Raw genomic sequence first — 19,534 nt, 5'->3', positions numbered from 1 at the left:
TAAGCCTAATTCCTTTGAGGGTCCTCGAAGCTGCGATGCAACCTACTCTTTAACACATGATACTCTGAAACTTCGGAAGCTGTATAATACTTCTCAAAATCAGTGACATTTCCCACGTGCTTATGCATCCCCTCTCCCTAATGTGGCCCAAACATGGTTTACAAGCACATGTATACACGTGTACTATACAAGTGATGATTGACTAGCTGCAGCTAGCTACCACAGACCTAGATGTTAGGCCTAATCACCTGTAATCGACTTAAGCTTTCAGCGTCTACAAACCACCGTCATACAACAGTATAGTTTCTGCAGACCTTCCCGCCGGGAAAAGCCGCCGCGCTTGTTTCGGAGAGATCTGATAGGACCCTTGGTGTTAGTAATTTTCCCTAATAGAATATCTCCTTTCAATCTCTTTGTGAGGTCTCTCGTGGGGATTTCAATCCCAAAAGTTTGGCGTAGGCTTGGTAAATTATTAACGAAAACTAATTAATAAGCGATAGTCACTAAAAGCCTCACATCTTATCCTATCTTTATCTTGAACATCGAAGAATAATATGATAAAATGCGTCGAAGTTCTTACTTTTTGTATAAGATCTTGTTACGTTTTTATCTATCTATCCAACCAGCCATCTATTTATCTATGGTTTACATTGCCCCTTACAAGATCCCGTATTGAATCAGATAATTATGCAGATAGTGCCGATATAGAGTACGTTTAGTAACTGATTGAACTGATGTAGTTAATTTCAGGAAGCATCCTATATAATCGTCTTGTCGTGTTTCTTTGTTTGATTTTTTAAGTAATAAGAAAATTATATCTCATCAAGTTAACCACGTATAATTATTTTAGATCTTACGTGAATTAAATTCTGAAATATATCGTTAGAGGGCTTGGAATGACGGTTGAGAAGTTGAAGAAAACTTTAGCCTATAAGTGTGCTAACATTATGTGTAAGAATAAAGTTACAAGGAGTATAAACCACTAGTTGTGAAAATTAAGAGGCGTAATCTCATTGCTCGCACTTTTTATGTTTAACATGCTTGAAATATTACTGCCCTTTAACAGAACAGGACACGTGTTAAAATATAAGCGAAATAAACAGATAATTATGCGACTACAATGAATTATTCGTCATGTCATCAGTAAGACATTAATTTCAAATTAATTTTTCGTTAGTTATTCATAATATCACAACAGTCATGCTCTTCTAGTAAATAGTGATCAGGAAACATTGTAACGGGTTCATTAAAGTAACAAAACAATACATGTAATATCAATTGGATTAGTCATGATGACGGTTCATGTGGTTATTAAAAGATTATTTAAAACACAAAAAAAATAACAAAGTTTCGACCTCTTTAGATCATCATGAAGTTAAGGATGACTTTTCAAAATGTGACCGTTATTGATCACGTGTCGTGGGGAAGACAGTAATAAAAGGTATAAGATTGTATGGGGGCATTGTATATATTTAATTTATTTTATATGGTGGTTAACAGTGCAGTATCGCGTGTGAACACATTTAAAGAAATAATTAATATAGGTATAGAATTGTAGGGGCATTGTGTATATTTAATTTATTTTATATGGTGGTTAACAGTGCAGTATCGCGTATGAACACATTTAAAGAAATAATTAATATAAGTATAGAATTGTAGAGGACGTTGTATATATTTAGTATATTATATGTGGTAGTTAAAATCTAATATTATGTGTGAACACATTTAAGGAAATAATTAATATAAGCATAGAAGTGTTCGTTGGTGCTGGTTATTGCTTTTCAAGAACTATGAGTAACAAATTAAAATTTGATAGTTAGTTAAGTAAGAGAGTACTAAAGACAAAGTTATGTATGATTATATCTGATGTCATTTCTAGCTTCTACAAACACTAATATTTAAAAGTTAGTTGATCCTTAGTCAGAGAGAACACTTTGAATAGCGCCATTATCAACAAAGTTACGGGTCATTTAGATAAGCATTAGGGCTATGTTCCTACTTCTTAGCATTTCTTTTTGATATACCACGTGAATTAGAGTGCTCTTCTAAACGTAAAAAGAAAACTAATTTCTATCTATCTATTAGCCTGTCTCTATCCTTCTGATTTTGTATTTGCTTGTCTATCTACCAATCACCCACTATCTTTCTGCTTGCCTGTTTATCCATTCATCCATCATTAAATGACTTGTACATTTAGACATCTTCTCTATTTTAGAAGTATATTTAGTTTGCATGTTTTCTCTTGTTTTCCTCGATGTTACTATCAATGTGGTACATCAAATCCTCAAGTTTTCAGTCTGCTGTAAATCTTCATCTTCCTTCAATATGACTGAATACTAGTCCAGAGGAGAACTATAACAATCATTTCCGCCAAATTAATAAACATTACAGGAAGTTACAGGGCCGTGAAGTCGAGGCATAGCCATACTTTCGACCTATAGTGAATACACCACTGGTTATGTGTTTACCCCTTGTGGTGGGCTAACCAGCACTGCTGCGTTATGGCCACTAAATCACTATGGCCCTTCTTTATGTTTGCGCATCTCCTCAGCGTCCGAATTTACAGCAGTCTACAGTTCATACACGTACAAACAAATTATAGCTACTTGTGTACCTCTTCAGTGAAAATCGCCTTAGTACATCATACGGGGAGACAGCTAGTTCGACTTATGCCAGAAGTAATACATAGTTGATATATGAATGTAAATGAAAATTAACCAAATCCCTATTCCTTTCACGAAAATTATAAAGCGATGCTATGTTTTTGGTTTACTGTTTACGTAACTAAGTTGTAGTTAAAATTCCTAAAAAAAGTCATTCATTTAATACTAATATTGTATATTCAGAATCATTTGTGTCTATCATTCTGAACTTCATCATACAGATATGAGTGATTTATTGATAATTAAGAACCTAAAGTCATATGGATCACCAACCATTTTTTGATGTTGACCTTTTCCCAAAAACATGTATATAATTTAGATATCCTATTGTAAGGTTTCAAACCGATATGATGAAACACAGGGAAATGTAGCTAATTTGACCTATTGTCTTCAAAAACCTTTTTCGAAAATGGCAAATGCAATAGATATGTAAAACTTATTTCATGGCCATATATTGTAATTCTTTCATAATTGCTCAGTAAAACCAAAAACTCGGTAAATGAACGCCCTAATACAACCCGGTTAACATTATCACGGTTATAGTATAATAAAATGAAGAAAGATAGATATACAGGTAAATAGATATATCTATGGTCTTCTCACCTGTTGATAGAGCTCACGCTGGGGATGTTATCCTGGTCGCAAATCCCGTCAGCTAGTAAGCGGTCTCGGATCTCCCAGGCAAACATGGTGGGATTCTGTTTTTTGTAGGAAGCTATTGCATCAACAACCTTAGGAGTGGCCACTTTAGGCTTGCTTCCACCAATGACCCCAGGCTTTATGGACCCTGTTTCATAATATCTGCATAACAAATGATAATGATAAGATTTAGTGCAAAAAGCAGAGAACTTTTCGATTTTCTTAAACATATCACAATAAAAACTGAATATAAAAGCTGATTCATTTGTCCAAATATTCCGAAAAAAAAAGACACCCTTCTAGTATGTGATATAGCCTGTTTTGTATAGAACAGATATTTTAACCAGTTTCGATATGAAATAATTTTACCCATAAGTTATGTAGCAATTACGAAATGTAAAGGTAGCTCACGTCAATTTAGGTCAGTGACTAAAACGACGTTGAAAATATTTGTTTTTGTAATAAGCTGTCCCAATACCTGTTTCACAATTGTTGAATAGAAAACACGATTTGAGCTGGAAGTAAACGTCAAACAACCTAGCCAATGATTCAATAAACATACGTAAATAAACAAAAGTAATATATTTATTTTTTAAGATTAAAAAATTATTTTCGACGAAATCTAACGAAGTTTACACTCAATTATAATGTTGATTGTTGTACCAACAGAAGCCCGCACTTCACGGTTTCGCTCTTTTTCTAAAATAACGCGTGTCTAAGGAAACTGAGCCTGTTAATTTTTGTTAATTATTTTTTTCTGTACAGAAAATGACGATCAATAGTCAGTGTGGAACAAATTTAATAAGTTACATCAAATTCAAATAGAGAGTCTTATATTAAAACGTTTTTATACCTTTAAATTTAATATTCATTAATTGTGATTGAAAATGCATTGGGAAAGGTGTTAAATTAAGCATATTATAAGTGTAATTGAATTAAGAAGGAATAAATACAGATGATAAAAAAAACTAGTCAAAACATTGACCGATTATTGTGAAAATGATAAACAAAATCGAAGAATCTAAACCGGGATTTTAACGTTGTAAGACCGTAACCTTTCCTTTGACCCACGGGGAGACAAATATAAGAGAATACCCAGGAGAACTGAAATGTAGTGGAGCAAACAACCTATTATACGCATTATAAAAAAATAAAAGATCAGGCTCAATGTTTCAAAGGATGAGAAGGAAAAGTATTAAAAATTGGTAATATCCATAGAGGACAGAAGAAATAGACGATCGTAAAATAACGGAAATGTAAAAGATGTAGGAGAGTTGTTTGTTTGTAATGAATTTCGCGCAAAACTACACGAGAGCTATCTGCGCTAATCGTCCCTAATTTAGCAGTGTAAGACTAGAGGGAAGGCAGGTAGTCATCAGAACCCACCGCCAACTCTTGGGCTACTCTTTTACCAACGAATAGTAGGATTGGCCGTCACATTATAACGCCCCCACGGTAAAAGGGCGAGCATGTTTAGTGTGACGGGGTTTCGAACCCGTGACTCACAGATTGCGAGTCAAGCGCCCTAACCACCTGCTCATGCCGGGCCTTGTAAGAGAGAATATGAGCCTGTGGAACACATGTGGAAGTGTGAAGAGGTGCTAGTTTATTAGTATACATGTTTCGTGACTCATTGGGTTGTATAAACACGTGTGTAATGTGTTGATATACGTTCACATATTTCACTGAGCTACGTAATAAGATGCTTTTTAACAGATTGACTTTAAGGTTATAATCTGTTTAATCTAACACCTTCTTAATTTAGTATATTAATAAATAAATTTATCTCTCTTGGGAAATGTTTCCTTTAGGAAAGGGTACATAAATTCCTATAAACATATTTCCGTATAATCGCATTCGCAGTTCTAATAATAGTCAAATTTAATTTGTAATAAAACATATATCAAACTTAAGCAACTAAATATATCTTTAAAAAAGTACTACCTATCTAAATTTTTGGCTAGTTCTCCTTATCTTCATTTTTAAACTCTTGACTTATTTACACAATTCTTTGTTTATCTTATTTTTCTTTAACATCTTTCAAATCCATTCTTATCCCCCTTTCTTTTTTCCCTTTAAACCATTGAAACTCCTTTCCTTTTTAACTTCCAGTGTCTTATTAGTGTACATGTTTAGGTGTCTTATTGAGGTATAAAAAGAACAGTAGTTTATTAGTATACATGTTTAGGTGTCTTATTGAGGTATAAAAAGAACAGTTCTTTTTATACCTCAATAAGACACCTAAACATGTACACTAATAAGACACTGCTGTTTATATAGCTCAATAAATCACATCAAGAAGCTAATTTAATGAGAAACTGATAAATGATTAATAGAACGTTAAGAAAGATAACTTCCCAATACAAGTTTATAGTTGTCCAACTTCACTAAAATGGATTATCCCAAAATATATCCGAAAAGTTTGTGTTAGAACCGACTTAATAACGATGCATTTTGTCAACCGCCTAACTAAAAAAAAAAAAAAAAGATTAAAAAGACAATAAAGACAGTTTGAAATCTTCCCAATGTGTTTTTAAAACTGGCAGTCCTGATTCTAGATAATTAAGTAACTAAATAAAAAAACAACAAAAACGACGTGCTGATTATCATGAAAGTTAAAATACATTAAACTTACTTGATTAATTAAACAATAAAAAGTGTCAATTTGGAGTTATTTTGGGTTACAAATATAGGGTATTCATTCTTAGATACAAAGCCAGTATTTGTATGGCATATGAGGATAAAGAAGTCCGTTAGACGAATGGGAATTAGTGTGCTACTAAACATTCTAAAAGACAAGCCCATTCCATGCACATTTACACGACATTCTGAAGGTAAGATAAAAAACAACAGTTGGATTATTTATATAACTTAGGTATTCCAATACTAAATGAGAGGGGAAGTAAAAACACCTCATTTATCCCCATCACATAACAAGTATGCTTTGTTCTGATTTGGTTCAAATCTTCTTCCCTTCTCACATTGGTAATTTTCCCTCCCTGCCCCGTCTCCCTCTTCTCGGAAGTAAGTAAATGAACTGGGTTCTTTGGAAATAGTATTGTGGACCACCTCAACAGCAGACTCACGTCAAATGATAGCTCCAAAGAGAAAAAGATTTTCAGAAAGACTAAATCATGGCTGCAGTCCAAAGTAAAACACATTACTAACAACTAACAAACCGAGCAGGCGTTTTGCCTGAAGATTCTGGGCTATCAGCTTTACGTCTTGTAACACGCTTGAATTATTTAAGCTAAAACAGGCCTCTAATGCGAAACGAGCGTTAAAAAAAGAGGAACACAGTTTAATTCATATACACTATTTTTTTTAATTTATATTCTTACTGACATTAGCTAGATGTAACGAGTCCCAGAAAAAGTTATTCTCCTCGTACTTCATGCAAATCTAAAACGTTGGCGGGTTGTTAAAAACAAATGTGGATTTCAAAAGGCTCTTTTGTATTTGATTATGAAAATATTGATTATTCTTATAAGCCATACATCCGTGAATTGGTTTCAAATAATATCGCAGCAAGTGAAACTATACAGCAAAACATACGTCCTCTGATGAACCAGTCATACCTCCCTTTCAACCATCGCATATCATAAGACATACCGGTCAAGTCACCTATAGATTTCTGGGCGATCGGATTGTTGAAACGGGTGCTGAAAACCACTATCCTCGTACACTAGATGCATTATGGAAAACATGCAGAGATGAGTGTTATGCTTTGGACTTAACAGTCTTAGATCAGATCCTTTTGTAATGGTAAATTCTACCATAGGGCTATTGCCACTTTTAAGGTAGAAAATAACCGGACATGGCAACATGGACAATAACGACGTGGTGAGGCTCCAAAATCCTTTTGAAGTGAATTAGTTAAGAAGTGTTGGAATACTTTTTACCTCCTAACTTAAACACAATCTATACTATCAAAAATAGATTGGAAAATAGTCGAGTAAATTTTGATCTAATAACTCGGGGTAGAGAAATAGTAGAAAAGGCAAACTATTCTCTTTAGTGAGATATTTGTGGAACAAAATATTGTATACATACTCACAGATGCTTTGAAACGCACTTATAACTTTATGTATAGCTCAGGAAGCTTAAGAACAGTGAATAGCGTTGTTTATTGCATGAATCTTTTGTAAGTTAGTCAAGTATAGATTGCAAATTATAAACATGTAATTGTTGACCATCCTTGTAGAAACTTGTGTTAACAATCTTTTGTGTGGAATGGAGTACATTTCACAAACAAGTTTTTCTAAAACTGCGGAGCGTTGTATATTATATATAGTTATACACAAAGCTTGGCAGTAGAAACAAATATACAAAGGTTTCTCATAAGCGAAACTTAATACTTTTAGATATGACTGAACAAAAATTAGTAGGCATCATCCATTAAATAAAACCATGATGTAGTGAAGATATCTCGAATATTACAATAGTAAGGTGCAATGGGCTCATTCTTTACTGAAACGGTAAATAATAGTAATCATGTGTTTGTATATCAAAACAAGTTTCACTACTGCAAAATAATGGGGTTTATAATGTAATAATTTGACACAAAACAACTTGTGTGAAAAGAAATGATACAAAGCCCGATAGTTAAATAAAATAACTGAGTATGCCGAAAATAACACGTGTAAAAAAAATAATGATTATGATATAGTCCACTAGATAAGTTAGGTTAATAAGATAGACTGAAAACATGGCCCGTAATACGAACATTCGTGTATACGTGCTGTGTCTTAACATCTCGAAAACTTGCATATGCCGGGAGATAGAAATGTTTAAGAACTTGTATTACTCTATGTCTTTATTGTTGTTTATTACAACTTACTAAATATCACCATCCATACGTATTTCCCTTTTAGTTAAATCAAGTGTCAAAGTATATAATCTTATTTGTGATAGGAGAAAATAAACGAAATTACTACTTGTTGTGACACTTTTAGTACAATAATGTGATGCTAGGTGACTACCTTCTTTCTTGTATTAAGCTCGAATTTATCTAATTAACTGTTGAGTGAGCATGTGTTTACAAATAAACAACAACATAAAAACAAGAAACCAATGTGACCGTAATCAACAACAGCTTATTTACAGTGTAAGTATAAAAACAGAAGTAATTTCTTGAGTGTATATCTAACGCAATGTTGTATAGTTTTTCAGCACAAAGGAGAAAAGGACACAACTACATACAAAGTTAAGGTGACAAAGTTTATATATATATATTAGTGTGCTGCCGCTTTACAGTTCAATTACATATGTGTGCCAAATGAAATCGACTGGTACAATGGCTAGTAGAACACATAAGTAAACCACACGTGTTTTCATTGTGAAAATGTGCATGTAGTGAAATGCAACTCTCGCCGTGCAGGAGCAGCATTTGGGTACAAAGCGTAGGAGACTAATATGGCGTGTATTTTCTATGATTATTTTTTTACTTTAAGATTAAAAATGTAATAAACAATAACAACTTGCAATCATATATTAATTTTACATTACAAAATATTTGTTCATACATAACATTTACTGAAGAACACATCTCCCAGTCGTCGAACCAAAAACATCACTGTCCTCAACATCAGGATAAAACTAGTTTTAAGTGTTGCTTTGAAAATCCTCTCCTTCATCAGTATATTTATTTGCGCAGCCAACAAACAGGCAGATATTTATATCTCTCAACGACGAGACTTGCCACGTAAGCGACCAATAAGGGCTTGATTAATTAGTGGCTGGTAAAAGATTGCCTAATTATAGGGCTTATGAACGAAAATCATGACCATGTCGATAACGAGCTCAATCTGAAAAACAGCGCTAGTAAACACAACCAGAGGAAGATATGTTTGAATAGATGACATATTATATGACTATTCTGAAGTTCTTAATACATTTTTGCCTGTTTTAATTATATATTTATCCTTAACAAACTGTCAACTAATGTTTTTTGAGTGTGTGTTTGGTTGCAAATATATCTGTAAAACGTGTTCTATCTCTCCGTATTTCTAGATACAAATATAAAAAGTAGGATGGACGTCTTTAAAATTTTGATTGTAGCTACACGTTTCACTAATAGATTGAGACAGTTTTTATGAAGCCTAAAGTTCAAGAACAGATTTTTTTTCCTGTCCCTCAGAATCCAGACAACATTAGTGAAACTAAAAATTAGCGATGACAAATATCTTGAATGCTGACTAGAACACGTGATATCCTAAGCTCTATCTGTCTATCTAGATTACAGCGGCACATAAGACGGCTGCGTGGGCGGGTGAAGGGAGGAGTTTCAGGCTAATTATTACGTTTTCCCAGGCGGCGGCTGATAAAGCATTCCTACGGATTGTGAGCGACTTGTAAATGAAACCTAACCCGACTGTAGGCTAGGCTAGTAAGCCAGATGAATAAGAGGTGCATGCCGGATGCACTAGACTCGATCTAGGTTGTAGCCGTCTTGTGATGAACGACAAGTCGCTTCTTCAGTACACCGAACGGGTTGAAACCTGAGAATATACTACCGGTTTTCATCGTTGTAGAGACCCATCGACAGAAAGTTGGGATTATTGAAACTGTGCCTGAAATGACCCCAGATCCTACATGAGTATTAACTAGGAGATGATGCTGTCGTTAAGCCAGCACACCACAGTTTTGGCCTAAAGTGTAATCGAAACAGACAGCAGAATCAGTGAGAGCTGTGTTCCTCGTCAGTTGAACAACACCGCTGTCAGTTTCATTTTGCTTTCCGTTCACAACCAAACGCATCGCTTCTCGGATTCGATGGCAATTCTGTTTGTCTTCTTACTCTCTTCCGTGTTGGAACACGATGATGTGTGTTTTATAACCAATTACAAGAACCCACTGCTAAACCATCGACCTCAGAAAATCCGCTATGAGGCTGACCATAGCTGCTGTCACTAGCACTTCCCGCCACACTCTTCCATATGGCCCTCTGCACGTGCCAAGTTTCTGGCTAGTATCGTACACGCAATTTCGAAATCATGCGTTTCCGAAAATTTAATTTTGCTAATTTAACTTACGTGTATCATACCATAACGATGAGGTCCAAACGGTAGAATAATGTGGCAGGGAGGTGTTCTTTAGAGAATTTTACCAAGGCATTCTTCTTGATTAGAGATACCATTTTGTCGGCTTGCAAACAAAGGCACCAAAAAGCACGCGCACTCACGCAACACCACACTTACACGAGACCAGCTAGCCTGCATGTTTTACGATCGCATATACACTTATGAAATGTTTGGATGCCACGAAAAAATCGTAGAGAATTTTACTTCCCCACATATTATAAAAAAAATCACTTAAAATAACATACAAACTTAGTGAAATACATCTTACAGTAAACTCACAAAACATCCGTCTAGATTTATAGAGATATCCTGTCGTATTTAATTACGTTGACTCTAACTATAAAAAAAAAGATTAGATATTTTCTAGGAGTTAATATACATGAGGCATAGTTTCCGAAGTCCATCATATCATAGTCTTAACTTCGACAAAAGTGAATACCTGTACAATTTTTTTACATGATTTACCATACTGAAATTTCAACTATGTAAACTGAAGTTTCTCTATGCGTAGATTAAACTTGCAAACCACGTCAGTTGTTTAAACATTTTTTTTTCGTTTGCTAGGAAATTCAATTTTTTTAAATTTAACATTTGCAGGGAATCTAAACTATTACCTAAGTCTCATTATATTACCTTGGCTCTATATACAAGCTCAAACTTTATAGTAAATCAAAGATGATATAATGACTTTGTATATAGACTCAAATTTTGTAGCATAGCTAAGGCAATATGATGATTCAATATGTAGAATTAACCTCTGTAAAAAATTTAAGGTGCTACAACAACTCTACACACAGGATAAAACTGTTTAGTAAGTCTAACGTACTTTTATAACTCTGTATATACAGGCTTAAACTTTGTAGCAATTGTTAGTAATTTTAAGGTATACTGTCATGACTCTTTATATAGGATTAAACTTTGTAGTAATTCTAAGGTACTATCAGAACTCTGTATACAGGTTTAAAATATGTAGTAATTCTAAGGTATTATCAGAACTATATACAAGCTTAAACTTTGTAGTAATTCTAAGGTACTATCAGAACTATATACATGCTAAAAGTTTGTAGTAATTCTAAAGTATTATCAGAACTATATACAGGTTTTAACTTTATAGTAATTGAAGGCATTATCAGCACTCTCTACACAGGGTTAAATTTTGTAGTAACTGTAAGGTACAATTAGAACTCTCTATACAGGTTTAAACTTTATAGTAACTCTAAGGTACTATCAGAACTCTATACACAGGCCTATACTTTGCAGTAATTCCAAAGTATTATCAGAACTCTATACACAGGATTAAACTTTGTAGTAATTCGAAGATACTATCAGAACTCTGTTTATAGGCTTAAAATTTGTAGTAATTCTAAGGCACTGTGAAAACTCTATACACAGGCCTATACTTTGCACTAATTCCAAGGTATTATCAGGACTCTATATACAGATTTAAACTTTGTAGTAATTCTAAGATACTATCAGAACTCTATATACAGGTTTAAAATATGTAATAATTCTAAGGTACTATCGGAACTATATACAAGCTAAAATTTTGTAGTAATTCCAGAGTATTATCAGAACTCTATATACAGAATTAGTTTTATTCAAAATTTTCGGAATTACTGTATCTTCATAAACAGGTTCAAACTTTATCGTGAATCTTAAGTAACACCAAAAATCCACTGCCAAAACAAAATTTATGGAGAATTTAAGGTGTTGCTATATTTAGAAAAACAGAATTAAATCTTTGTAAGATAGTGCCAAGGCAAAAGGAGTTTAAAGAAATCCATACTTCTTATATATGTGTGTATATACCTAATGAATCCAGCATTCAAAATATTCCCAATTCGGAAAAAAGGATAATAACTGAAACTTTTGCTTTTTGAATAAGCTAGATAGTTGATAAGTCAAAAAATTCCTTATCAGACTACTGTATGCAAACAAGAATGATCTAAGGAAAAATATACTAATAAATTTAAGTTCACAGCATTTAATAACTTGTTTAATATCTTACGTACTTCGGTATATAAATAACTAACTAAAAATACGTATTTAATTACATTATATCATTTAAAATCCCAAAGCTACCCTTTATCTCTAAAAATACGAACATGCAAAATGAAGTAAATAATATTTGATTTATATAACTTATTATATGGACTATTTTACAATGCGACCGTTGCTGTTTAGTTAGCAGAGACATTTGCGTTCATTTCACCAAAACTAACGCTAGTCGAACGCCGAATTAACTTTAGTGCATTATTACAAGTAGGCTTGTAATGCATTGATATACAGGGTGATATTGTTATGGAAATTTGCAGTAATAGACTGCATATGTGTCTACTATTCTTGGACAAGATTCCGCGCTATAACGGCGCGCGTGCGTCAACTTTTCCCTCGGGTTCAAGCTTGATATCGTTTGGCCTCATGCAGGGAACGTTAATTTATCACCGTAATGTGAACACGATTTATAACGAATGATCAGTTTTGAAAGAGGGTCCATCACACAGAAACACTGAGGGGGAGGCCGATAAGAGTTCGGATCTGTTGCGAACTTTTTAAAGGTACATTAAGCAGGTCATGTATAGCAAACACTCACTGGGCTCGTTTAATTCATAGTTATAGGAATTTCCACAAACCTTCGTCTTATAAAGATTAATGAACCAATTGTTAGTTAATAAATATAATTTGAGTTTGTTCAGATGTTTTAGAGCATAAACTATATTTTTCAGGTAGTGATACCTGAAAAGAAGGGTACAGGAAAAGAAATATTTTGCAATAGTTTAGATGGTGATGCAAAAGTGTTTCGAAAAGGGATTACCAAGAAAGAGAGATACTTTTGGCAATGGTTTAGGTGGTTATGGATAAGTTTTTCGCAAGGGGGTTACTAAAGAAGAGGTAAAAACCACAGTAAACGGAACAAACTGTCAGAAGTCTGATATCAGAGAAACTAGTTTCGATACATTCGTGCGTTCTCTTCAGTCTCACCAATGTGTCGAAACTAGTTTAGTCTGATATCAGACTTCTGACAGTTTTTCCTTTTAATGTGATGTTTTCACTAATTGCTCCACACGATATTGTTTTCTTTTATTATTAAAGAAGTGGTCTTTGACAATGGTTTAAAAGGCGATGCATAAGTGCTTTACAAGTGATTGTCTTAGAATTAGTGCGTCTTACTATTTATCACAGCTCTGACAAACTAAACCCACGTTTAGTATTTCTTACAACTTCGTACGGGTGTGCAAGCTAGTCATCTCAAAATTTCATTTGTGTGACTACATACTGATAGTAGAAAAAAGCTGTTACCCCCCAAAATAGTATATCCATCTTAGTATTTAATAATCTTCTGAAAAGCTTCTTTTGCCTGAATCACTCTGCATTGCTTACTTATTACGGGGTAGGACAAACTCTTTGTATTGTAATTCGTGCGTACTATACTCACTACACTTTTGACACTACACTTTTTTGGATTAGTATGCCTTACTCAAAGTTACATTTGTGACAGAATTAGTACGTTATATACTCATTACAGTTATGTCAATCACAGGATTAATACATCTTACTCAATATTAATACTTATTACAATTGTGACGAGCTATTAATACCACCATTAGTACATATTACTAATCATTATATTTGTGTTAAGCCAGATTGACCATAATTAGCACTTACGTCTAACTGTTTATTACATTTGTAAGATCCAGTCACATTATAATTAGTACCTTTTAGTACAGTTATGAAAAATAACTGACCACCAAAACTGGCACGTCTTATTACTCATTATTGTTATTGCAAGCCAGACACTCCACAATTAATGTGTTATTTTATTTTTCAGTTGTAACAAGATATTTAGCCTAGAGTTATTCATGTCTTACTATTTTATAGTTGTGGCAAGCCACTCACTCTACAGTTAGTATGTCTTATTTCATCTTTCAGTTGTGACAAGCTATTTACCTCAGAGTTAGTACATCCTACTACATGTTATTACTGTGGCAAGACAGTCACTCCAGAATTAGCTTGTCTTATTTCGGTTTTCAGTTGTGACAAGCTACTTGCCTCATAATTAGCACATCTTACTACTTATTGTAGTTGTGGTAAGACAGTCACTCCAGAATTAGCTTGTCTTATTTCGTTTTTCAGTTGTGACAAGCTACTTGCCTCAGAGTTAGCACCTCTTTCTACTTATTGTAGTTGTGGTAAGCTAGTCACTCCAGAATTAGCTTGTCTTATTTCGTTTTTCAGTTTTGAAAAGCTATTTACCCTAGATTTATCACGTCGTACTATTTGTTATTGTTGTAGCAAGTCGGTGATTAACATGTCTTGTTCCATTTTTAAGTTGTGACATACAACATACCCCAGAATTAGCTCGTCTTACTACTTATTGTTGTTGTGGCACATTACTCACTCTACATTTAATATGTATTATTTCGTTTTTTAGTTGTGACAAGCTTTTTATCCCAAATTTATCACGTCTTACTGCTTATTATTATTGTCGCGGCAATCTAGTCACTCCAGTTCCTACATCTTATTTCGTTTTTCATTTGTGACAAACTACTTACCTCAGAGATAGCACGTCTTACTACATATTGTTGTTGTGGCAAGCCAGTCACTTCAGAATTAACATGTGTTATTTCGTTTTTCAGTTGTGACAGGCTATGTATCCTAGAGTTAGCATGTCGTACTTGTGGCAAGCCAGTCATTCCACAATTAATGTATTATTTCGTCTTTCAGTTGTGACAAGCTATTTACCCCAGAATTAGTAAGTCGTACTATTTATTACAGTGAAATACACACAAACGTACATAAATACATACATTTATTTATTCAGAAACATTGGTAAGTATAGAGAGACTTTTACAGCCACGCCTTTTATGAGATCAATAAACTATGTGAACTATGACAATATTTTAATACTCACTAGCGTTTTACTTTTAGCAAACTGAAAAACTCACAAACTATCAGTGTCATAAGTTCCTTTAACAAAATATTCGTGCGTTATTAAGATGGTAGCAAACAAGTTGATGAGACCATCAAAAAGAAAAAAAAAGTACATTCGAATCAATATCAAGAGATGCACGAGAGAATAGATATTGTTAGTATGATAATGGTAGAAGACTTAAAGGTTGTAGTGGCGCAGTGGTTGCTAATGACACGTTTTGACTTTAGCATTTAGCTTGAAAAGTAGAAATTCAACACTTTCTCTTTACCTCCTTTTGTTTACTACTGAACAAATTAGCTAAACGTGTTTCGACACTGACGTTAATACAAATGGTATTAATACAGGTGGTTAAAATGTGTAATTTTGCATCAGTGGAAGAAAAGTAATCAAATTATTAAACCATTGAATACTGTACTAAACAGACTTTGAAATATTAGACCATTCCACACTTGTTAGACTCTTTGTATTAGACTATCCAGTATGCTGTTAGTAAACTTTAGCATATTGAGCAGTTAATTATGCTAAATAAAACTCGATGTATTACACTATTCCACGCAATATTAGTGAATCTCAGTATATTAAACTACTTATATACAGGTTGTAGAGCTAGTTTTAGGTTAGCTAATCTATTACTATGATAGAAGAACAGGCCAAGCAGTCTCAGAATGCTACCGTAGCTTGATATACTAAACCACTCAGTGTAATATGATATAACAGATGTAACCAGATATACTATACAGTTCGAATGCCAAGTAAATCCCAAGTAATTTTAAAGTTCACTAAGTCCAAAAAAAAACTGTTTCTTTGCTCTTCTGAATGTGGTTCTGAAAGATGCCTAGTCAAAATATTTCTAAATAGCAAAGAACATTGGTGTTCAGACAAAGACACATTAAAATTGTTTGTTTTCGAACTATTTCATAGCTTTTGTTCAACAGATTTTCGACCAATGATTTTGTTTTTCTTAGAAATTATTGGAGTGTGAAATTTCTGTCAGACAAGTGAGAAAGTCGTAACATTGTTATGAAAGACAAGAGGTTATTATCGTCACTTCGGGAAGCCGGTTTCGTCGAAACGTTGACTTACCTTTCTTGGTAGAACATTAACATTGATTTTCTTCGTTTCTAAGATTTTAGGTTAGATTGCTTCATAGTATTCTGCTTTTATTTGTACAATTTATTAAACTCTGTGTAAAATACATATATATATTATTACGAAGGAATCCCGACGTACACAAACATGTAACTCACAAGGCTATCTGTTTCTGAAACCATTAGTTTCGTAAGCACGAAAAAGTAGCATAAAAGGTTTGCCAATTTTGAGCAATATCAGTTCGTAAACACAACAATGTAACTCATAAAGTAGTTTCTAAAAGGATCAATCAGGAAACACAACAATGTAACCCATAAAGTAGTCAGTTTCTAAAATGATAAATCCGGAAACACAAAAAGAAGGTAAACCTACAAAGTTGCCATAATACTTATACATATATAATTAACACAAGTGATAATTTCGAGAGTCTACATCTAAAGAGCTAAAATTCTCTAACACTACCAACTGATATTCTATTCAAAAAATATTCTTTAAACTATCAACTTATGCACCGTTCAAAATATATTCTTCAAACTATCAACTTATGTATCGTTCAAAAATATTCTTCACACTATTAAGTGATATACCGTTCAAAAATATTCTTCACACAATCAACTGATACACTATTCAAAATATATTCGTCAAACTATCAACTTATGTATTGTTTAAAAAATATTCTTTACACAATAAACTAATTCTGGAGTGCCTAGCTTGCCACAACAATAATGAGTAGTAGAACGTATTAAATCTGGGGTAAATAGCTTGTCACAACTAAAAAAACGAAATAAGATATATTAATTGTACAGAGACTAGATTACCACATTAAAAGTAGTAAGACGTTTAGAAAATATTCTTCAAACTATCTACTGATGCACCGTCCAGAAAATTATTCACAGAATCAACGGATGCACCGTTCAGAAAATATTATTCACACAGTCAACTGATACATCGTTCAAAAATATTCTTCAGACTATCAGTTGATGCACCGTTCAGAGAAAATTATTTTTCTTCATAATATGAATTGATGCGCTGTTCAGAAACTATTTTTCACACTATCAGTTGATATATCGTTCAGAAAATATTCTTCAACGTTGATTCCCAACATACTCTCTTGTGCAAACCGTTCTAATGTTCTAGGGACACCATTTTCTAAAAAATCCAAGTATTATATACACAAAAATTGGGTTCATAAAAGATATTAGTTCATATACTCTCCCTGCAATACAAAGGGGTCCCTGATTCTGTATATTAGACTTATAGTGGAACATAAACAATATATAAAATTCTGTTTTCTAGTTCAGTGTGACATACAATTGTATTGAAAAAAACGAAATTTGTGTTCTACTAAAATGGCAGTTTTAACATTATTAAAGTAACACGTACACAAACATATCTCCTATGGAAAAGAATCTGCTTATAAATTTCTTAATAATTGTAACGGAATGATAATGTGACTGGCTACTTTTCTTGAATACCATGGTGCTCATGCTGAATTGTTATAGTGATTTGAAATGCTTAGGCTTAAAGATATACAAGTTCTTTTTTTCTTACTAAACAAATTTCATTTTCCAACAACAATAAATAAGAATATAAACGAAGCTATACTGTTCCAACTTCTAAGGTCAACACATGGAGGTTCATCGTCAGATCAATATATATTGATATTCAACCCACTTCCCCTATAAATTACTCTGTACTGTTCATATGTGATACAATGTGTTTTGTGCACACATAAAATTTTATTTACTGTATTGTAGCCGTATGACGGCACATAAATAAACACAATAAAGAAAGGAAATTTTGTTTTACAATGTAGTAACAAGTGAGTAATCTTGAAGGCAAGCTAAGGATAACATTCAGAACATAGAAAGGCAGAAAAAAAAATCAGAAACTAAATGTTTCCGAAACCGCAATTATCAAATATTCTGTTTATTTCTAAAGTCACTGAAGTGAAACTGAACATTTTCAACTTACATGTTGACCATATGAAATCTTACAGTGACTAATTGGACCTTTTCATGGCTTGGTACAAACTCTGCCTTGTCAATAGTTAGTTTTAAGATAGAAGAACAATAAAAATCACTTACCTGCCTAGAATTTTAGACACACACCCATGAGAAACCCTCAACTGTCTGCTGATATCACAAGGACGCACCCCTTGGTGAGCCAGTTCAACAATCCTCTGCCGTACAATATCGGGTAACGGACGTCCATTAACGAAAACCCCGCCAAGTTGGTTCACACCTCCGTGGCCTAAGAGGTATATAAAGATACTTCCAAGCATTATAATACTACCGAGAAAAAGAAAAAAACTGGTCATAGTATAAGTAATTTGGCAATAATAAAAATATAGAGATCGTTCATGGCCAACTCACAAGCACGATAACATCCTATTTAAAAAAAAAAGATTATTCACAAGTAAAGAAATGTCAATATTCAATTTATCAAAATTATCAAATTCCACCATGAAAATTACTGGTATTTTCCCTTACTATGTTGTTCTCAGGAATTATGTTTCTGACAATTAGTAACGAGAAATTGAATATTATGTTTTTCCCACATACATACACATGTGTATATGTCAAAACATTTGAACTTATGCCGCATTCAACTCAATGCACATCTTACTTTTTGGATGATTTATCGAATTAATTTCTGCATTGTTTTTGTGTTAAAGACGTTTACACAGAATTAGTAACTTCAGTTTCTCATACGCAATAAATGTATATATCTTACAGAACGATGTTGTTTGGACTTCAAAGGATGAAAGGTGTTCGTAGCCCGAGTTCTTTAATTGTTTGTTTGTTTGTTTTTGGATTTCGCGCAAAGCTACACGAGGGCTATCTGCGCTAGCCGTCCTTAATTTAGCAGTGTAAGACTAGAGGGAAGGCAGGTAGTCATCAGAACCCACCGCCAACTCTTGGGCTACTCTTTTACCAACGAATAGTGGGATTGACCATCACATTATAACGCCCCCGCGGTTAAAAGGGCGAGCATATTTAGTGTGACGGGGTTTCGAACCCGTGACCCACAGATTGCGAGTCAAGCACCCTAACCACCTGGCCATGCCGGGCCTTGTAAGAGAGAATATGAGCCTGTGGAACACATGTGGAAATGTGAAGAGGTGT

The 19,534-nt window shown here is 33.7% G+C and overlaps 1 protein-coding gene across 1 annotated transcript in view; it reads right to left on the bottom strand.

Moving 5' to 3' along the window:
- Positions 1–19,534, bottom strand: part of LOC106464941 (paired box protein Pax-5-like) — a 128,299-nt gene that overhangs the window by 30,022 nt on the left and 78,743 nt on the right. Inside the window, exons 2-3 of the mRNA XM_013925118.2 lie at positions 18,494–18,659; positions 3,267–3,464 (exon numbers count right to left, since the gene is read on the bottom strand). Coding sequence (XP_013780572.2) covers positions 3,267–3,464; positions 18,494–18,659 — 364 coding nt within the window. The remainder of the gene's footprint in view (positions 1–3,266; positions 3,465–18,493; positions 18,660–19,534) is intronic.

This window comes from Limulus polyphemus, unplaced genomic scaffold (assembly GCF_000517525.1).
Source record: "Limulus polyphemus unplaced genomic scaffold, Limulus_polyphemus-2.1.2 Scaffold64, whole genome shotgun sequence".
NCBI classification, from domain to species: domain Eukaryota; kingdom Metazoa; phylum Arthropoda; class Merostomata; order Xiphosura; family Limulidae; genus Limulus; species Limulus polyphemus.
This window is presented reverse-complemented; position numbering and strand designations above follow the sequence as displayed.